Below are 7,342 nucleotides of genomic sequence, written 5' to 3' on the forward strand. Positions count from 1 at the left end.
TTTGTAAATTTATTTTCATTCAAATAAATATTATTTTATTGATATTTTGTTGATTTATTTTCATACGTATTTACATTATTTTATATGTGCTTTGTATATATATTTTTATACGCATTTACATTATTTAATTTTTATTTTGATTAAATATTTTTATTCAAATTTATGGTATTTTATGTGTATTTGTATATATATTTTCATATAAATTTACATTATTTTATGTGTATTTTGTACAAAAATTTATCTCAAATTTAACTTATTTTATGTTTATTTTGTATATTTATTTCATTTAATATTAAATTATTTTATGTGTATATTTGTATTTGTATTTAGGTTATTTTATGTGTATTTTCTATATATATTTTCATCCAAAAATTACATTATTTTATTGGTATTTTTTAATTTAATTCGATAAGAGTTTTGATTATTTCATAGGTATTTTGTATACATATTTTTAATATATTTAATGTGTGTTTAGTATATATATTTTTATGCAAATTTACTTTATTTTATGTGCATTTTTGTACATATATTTTTATAGAAATTTCCGTTCTTTTATGTGTATTTTGTATATGTGTTCTCATACAAATTTACATTATTTTATTGGGGTATTTTGTTTATTTATTTTGATACGAATTACATTATTATATGTGTATTTTGTACATATCTTTTATACGTATTTAGATTATTTGATGTGTATTTTGTTTATATTTTTTATACAAATTTGCGTTATTATATGTGTATTTGTTTAAATAGTTTGATACAAATTTACATTATTTTATGTGTTTTGTATATATATTTCAATTCAAACTTACCTTATTTTAAGTGTATTTTGCATATCTTTTTTCGTAAAAAATTAATTACTTTTGTGTATTTTTGTATAAAGTTTAATACAAATTTACGTTATTTTATGTGTATTTTGTTATTTTTTATTTTTACAAATACTCATTCTTTTATTGGTATTTTGTTTATCTATTTTGATACCAATATACAATATTTTATGTATGTTTTGTATACATTTTTTTATACGTATTTACTTCATTTTATGTGTATTATGTATATATTTTTTTATAGAAATCTTCGTAATTTTGTGTATTCGAATATATATTTTGAAATAAATTTACCTTGTTTTATATGTGTTTTGCATATCTTTTTCAATACAAATTTACCTTAATGAATGTGCATTTTGTATATTTTTTTAATAGAAATTTAAATATTTTATGTGTATTTTGGTATATACATATTTTATAAATAAATGCGTTATTTTAAGGTATTTTGCATCTTTATTTTCTTAGAAATTTACATTATTTTATTAATATTCTGTGTATTTATTTTGATACGATTTTACACTATTCTATTTGTTTTGTATATATATTTTTCATACAGATTTGCATTATTTAATGTGTATTTTGTATATATATTTGACACATATTTACGTTAATTTAAGTGTATTTGTTTATATATTTTCATTCAAATTTACATTATTTTATGTGTATTTTGTATATGTATTTCAATACAAATTTACCTAATTTTATTTGTATTTTGTATATTTATTTTCACACAAATTTAAAAAAAAATTGTTTATTTTTGTATGTATTTTTTATATATATTTTCATTGAAATTTACGTTTTTTTATGTGTATTCGTATAAATATTTTGAAATAAATTTACATTGTTTTATGTGTGTTTTGCATATCTATTTCAATACAAATTTACCATATTGTATATTCATTTTGTATATTTATTTTAATACAAATTTAATTATTTGATGTGTGTTTTTGTATACATATTTTTTTTAAAATATGCTTTTTTTATGGGTATTTTGCATCTCTATTTTCATTCTAATTTACATTATTTTAATGATATTCTGTGTATTTATTTTGATACGATTTTACATTATTCTATGTGTATTTTTTATGTATTTTATATTACATATTTACATTATTTAATGTTGATTATATATATATATATATATATATATATATATATATATATATATATATATATATATATATATATATATATATATATATATATATATATATATATATATATATATATATATATATATACATATATATATATATGTCTTGTTAAACGTGATAGTCAGTTCAATGTTAACTATTTTCTTTAGAAAATTCTCTTTCTCTCGGATAATAGTCCTATTCTCTTTTGTCAATTTGGTGATGACTTCACCGTAAGTGGTCATCTTTGTATCCAGATCGCGATTTCGGGTTTCTTAACCCTTCTTCAGTGGCTTGAAGTGTTCGGTGGAGGAGTAGTTTTCTGCTCGCTGGTGGAGAGAGAATGGCGCCGGGTGCCCGGTATTTAAGGCGTGTCGTCTCCCTCCCCGTGTTGCGCACCGGCTGCTGATTGGTTAGGCTGGTGCGCAGCACTCCTGCGCATACTCGGGAGAGCCTGTAGATCTAGGGCCTGCTTGTTTAAGTTGGGCTCCATTTCTTTTATGTTGAGGGCTTCTAGAATCGGGAGGCGTCGTTCGTCGGGGCATCTTGCGATTATGTCTGTGTTTTCTTCTAAAATTTTCCTTGTTAGCACTGTATTGTGCTTCTGTAGTAGGTGTTGGCGCGGGGCTCCGGATGTCAGGTGGTAGCTCATTCGCCTGCTCAGCTTCATCGTTGTCATGCCGATGTAGGTTGAGGGGAGGGCTTCGCAGATCCCTCGTTTACAAATAAACCTATAAACGACATGCGACTCCTGTGTAGGCGTCTTTTCTTCTTGGGGGCTGTTTCTCATAATTAGGTGGCTTGTTTTCTTGCTCTTGTAGTATATGACGATGTTCAGTTTCTTCTCGGGATCTGTTGGTGTGACGTTTCTTCTTATGATTTGTTTCATTATTCTTTCATCTTCTTTATACGCAGTAGAGAAGTGTGATTTGTAATAAATATTGATGTTATTTTTCTCCTCGGTTGTGTTGCTGGTTGCAGCGTGCCAATGATCCATTATTTTCCTGGTTTGCCTGTAGATGTCTGCTTTGTCAAAACCGTTGTTGAGTAGTACCTGGGTAGACCGATCTATTTCATGGTGGACTTGCTGCCAGTTACTACAGTGGGTGAGTGCTCTCCGGATGTAGGCCCCTATGGTGGAGTCTTTGTAGCGTTTGGGGCACTCGCTCCTTCCATTGAGACAGTGACCTGGGTTAGTAGCCTTCACGTAGACAGCAGTGTTGAAGGCGTCTTGATCTTGCTTGACGAGGATATCCAGGAAAGGCATGGATCCGTTGGTGCTATGCTCGATGGTGAAGTTTAATCCGGATAATTCTTGAAGGAGTCTTCTGAGATGTTCGGCGTCCTCGGTGCTTGTGGTTTTGATGAAAATGTCGTCGATGTAGCGGCAGTATATATCAGGTCTCTTGGTGGTCTTAAAGGCTTCTTCCTCTATGCAGCCCATGAAGAAGTTCGCCATCAGGACTCCCAGCGGGGAGCCCATGGCGACTCCATCCACTTGTTGATACTTGTTACCTCTAGGGCAGGTGAATGGTGCCTCTTTTGTGCAGCACTCAAGAAGGCTGCGTAGCGTTGGCTCAGGGATGTCTAGGCTCGGGGTGTCGTCATTATGATAAACTCGTTGCAAGATGTATTCGATGGTTCGGTCGATAGGGACGTTCGTAAATAATGATTCCACATCCAGAGAAGCGATGTTTCCCTTCGTGTTGTTTGACTTGAGGATGTCAAGGAAGTCAGCTGCTGAGGTCAGGCTGTAGGTGGATGGTACATAAGGTGTCAGCGTAGCACACAGCCTCTTCGCGATGGTGTAGGTTGGCGTGGGGATTTGCGATATGATGGGCCTTAGTTTGTTTCCAGGCTTGTGTATCTTCACGTTGCCGTAGCAGTATCCCATTTATATTCTCCAGAAAGCTTGTTGAACTTGATGGTGTTGCTTGCAATGTTACTGGTAGAAATCAGCTTGTTTAGTTTCTTTTTCAAACTTTCTGTGGGGTCCTTTGTTATCTTGGTGAACTTGGTTTCGTCCTTCAGGATGTCGTCCATTTTATCCATGTATTCAGAGGTGTTCATTATGACGTATGATGCAGACTTGTCGGCTTTTCTTACAGTGATGTTATGGTCTGCTTTAAGTTGCTTAGCGGCTTCAATGTGTCGTTCTTCTACGATCTTGCTTTTGCAGTTTCCTCTTGATTTGGATGCTTCTGCGACGACTTCTTGCTGGAATGTTGGCTGCACAGTAACTTCACCTCGCCTGGCTAGGTTTGCGATGTCGTCGAGTAGAATCTCACATTCTACTCTTTTTTGGTGTTTCCTCGGCTTTGTCATGACATGGCAGTTGAGACCGAAGTTTAGTAGTTCCTCTTGATCAGGTGTCAGGGTCTTGTCTGATAAATTAATGTAACCCTTGATGGGCCGGGTTTGTTTGAGCTCGCCTCCATTAAGGTTGATCAGCTTCCTCTGGTTAGATCTTGTGGTGGAGCTGCGGTGTTGGTCAATTATATTCTTCAACATGGAGTCTATGGTATCTTTAAGCGTTGCACTAATGTTTGCTTTGTTCCACCTTTCTTCAGTTTCACGGAATTTGGTGCGGAGTTCTGGTAGTTTACTCTGCAGTTCTTGAATCCTCCTCTTCATGCAGCTTTTTCTTTCTTCGTCGCTCGGTCTCTGACGGCGTCTCTTGCTGGGATTAACTGCCCCATCACTGGGAATATTGAGGGTATATATGGGCAGGAGATTTTCTCTTAAACATGTCTGGTTAAACGTGATAGTCAGTTCAATGTTAACTATTTTCTTTAGAAAATTCTCTTTCTCTCGGATAATAGTCCTATTCTCTTTTGTCAATTTGGTGATGACTTCACCGTAAGTGGTCATCTTTGTATCCAGATCGCGATTTCGGGTTTCTTAACCCTTCTTCAGTGGCTTGAAGTGTTCGGTGGAGGAGTAGTTTTCTGCTCGCTGGTGGAGAGAGAATGGCTGGTGGTTTTTTTTTTTTTTTTTTTTTTTAGAGAGAGAGTGGGGGTGAAGGGAAGAAGGGGGGGGGTGGAGAAGGGAAAAGGGGGGAGCACGCCGGGTGCCCGGTATTTAAGGCGTGTCGTCTCCCTCCCCGTGTTGCGCACCGGCTGCTGATTGGTTAGGCTGGTGCGCAGCACTCCTGCGCATACTCGGGAGAGCCTGTAGATCTAGGGCCTGCTTGTTTAAGTTGGGCTCCATTTCTTTTATGTTGAGGGCTTCTAGAATCGGGAGGCGTCGTTCGTCGGGGCATCTTGCGATTATGTCTGTGTTTTCTTCTAAAATTTTCCTTGTTAGCACTGTATTGTGCTTCTGTAGTAGGTGTTGGCGCGGGGCTCCGGATGTCAGGTGGTAGCTCATTCGCCTGCTCAGCTTCATCGTTGTCATGCCGATGTAGGTTGAGGGGAGGGCTTCGCAGATCCCTCGTTTACAAATAAACCTATAAACGACATGCGACTCCTGTGTAGGCGTCTTTTCTTCTTGGGGGCTGTTTCTCATAATTAGGTGGTTGGTTTGTTTTCTTGCTCTTGTAGTATATGACGATGTTCAGTTTCTTCTCGGGATCTGTTGGTGTGACGTTTCTTCTTATGATTTGTTTCATTATTCTTTCATCTTCTTTATACGCAGTAGAGAAGTGTGATTTGTAATAAATATTGATGTTATTTTTCTCCTCGGTTGTGTTGCTGGTTGCAGCGTGCCAATGATCCATTATTTTCCTGGTTTGCCTGTAGATGTCTGCTTTGTCAAAACCGTTGTTGAGTAGTACCTGGGTAGACCGATCTATTTCATGGTGGACTTGCTGCCAGTTACTACAGTGGGTGAGTGCTCTCCGGATGTAGGCCCCTATGGTGGAGTCTTTGTAGCGTTTGGGGCACTCGCTCCTTCCATTGAGACAGTGACCTGGGTTAGTAGCCTTCACGTAGACAGCAGTGTTGAAGGCGTCTTGATCTTGCTTGACGAGGATATCCAGGAAAGGCATGGATCCGTTGGTGCTATGCTCGATGGTGAAGTTTAATCCGGATAATTCTTGAAGGAGTCTTCTGAGATGTTCGGCGTCCTCGGTGCTTGTGGTTTTGATGAAAATGTCGTCGATGTAGCGGCAGTATATATCAGGTCTCTTGGTGGTCTTAAAGGCTTCTTCCTCTATGCAGCCCATGAAGAAGTTCGCCATCAGGACTCCCAGCGGGGAGCCCATGGCGACTCCATCCACTTGTTGATACTTGTTACCTCTAGGGCAGGTGAATGGTGCCTCTTTTGTGCAGCACTCAAGAAGGCTGCGTAGCGTTGGCTCAGGGATGTCTAGGCTCGGGGTGTCGTCATTATGATAAACTCGTTGCAAGATGTATTCGATGGTTCGGTCGATAGGGACGTTCGTAAATAATGATTCCACATCCAGAGAAGCGATGTTTCCCTTCGTGTTGTTTGACTTGAGGATGTCAAGGAAGTCAGCTGCTGAGGTCAGGCTGTAGGTGGATGGTACATAAGGTGTCAGCGTAGCACACAGCCTCTTCGCGATGGTGTAGGTTGGCGTGGGGATTTGCGATATGATGGGCCTTAGTTTGTTTCCAGGCTTGTGTATCTTCACGTTGCCGTAGCAGTATCCCATTTATATTCTCCAGAAAGCTTGTTGAACTTGATGGTGTTGCTTGCAATGTTACTGGTAGAAATCAGCTTGTTTAGTTTCTTTTTCAAACTTTCTGTGGGGTCCTTTGTTATCTTGGTGAACTTGGTTTCGTCCTTCAGGATGTCGTCCATTTTATCCATGTATTCAGAGGTGTTCATTATGACGTATGATGCAGACTTGTCGGCTTTTCTTACAGTGATGTTATGGTCTGCTTTAAGTTGCTTAGCGGCTTCAATGTGTCGTTCTTCTACGATCTTGCTTTTGCAGTTTCCTCTTGATTTGGATGCTTCTGCGACGACTTCTTGCTGGAATGTTGGCTGCACAGTAACTTCACCTCGCCTGGCTAGGTTTGCGATGTCGTCGAGTAGAATCTCACATTCTACTCTTTTTTGGTGTTTCCTCGGCTTTGTCATGACATGGCAGTTGAGACCGAAGTTTAGTAGTTCCTCTTGATCAGGTGTCAGGGTCTTGTCTGATAAATTAATGTAACCCTTGATGGGCCGGGTTTGTTTGAGCTCGCCTCCATTAAGGTTGATCAGCTTCCTCTGGTTAGATCTTGTGGTGGAGCTGCGGTGTTGGTCAATTATATTCTTCAACATGGAGTCTATGGTATCTTTAAGCGTTGCACTAATGTTTGCTTTGTTCCACCTTTCTTCAGTTTCACGGAATTTGGTGCGGAGTTCTGGTAGTTTACTCTGCAGTTCTTGAATCCTCCTCTTCATGCAGCTTTTTCTTTCTTCGTCGCTCGG

At 37.6% G+C, this 7,342-nt stretch overlaps 1 protein-coding gene across 1 annotated transcript; it reads right to left on the bottom strand.

The window, feature by feature from the left end:
- Positions 1 to 2,324: 2,324 nt before the first annotated feature.
- On the bottom strand, positions 2,325 to 3,854 carry LOC126994416 (uncharacterized). The gene has a single exon (XM_050853728.1). It carries the CDS (start codon positions 3,852 to 3,854, stop codon positions 2,325 to 2,327), a length of 1,530 nt encoding a protein of 509 aa, XP_050709685.1.
- Positions 3,855 to 7,342: the final 3,488 nt, after the last annotated feature.

This window comes from Eriocheir sinensis, unplaced genomic scaffold (assembly GCF_024679095.1).
Source record: "Eriocheir sinensis breed Jianghai 21 unplaced genomic scaffold, ASM2467909v1 Scaffold79, whole genome shotgun sequence".
Classification (NCBI taxonomy): domain Eukaryota; kingdom Metazoa; phylum Arthropoda; class Malacostraca; order Decapoda; family Varunidae; genus Eriocheir; species Eriocheir sinensis.

Coding starts and splice junctions, on each gene's coding strand:
- LOC126994416 (XM_050853728.1), bottom strand. CDS start 3,854: ATGGGATACTGCTACGGCAACGTGAAGATACACAAGCCTGGAAACAAA.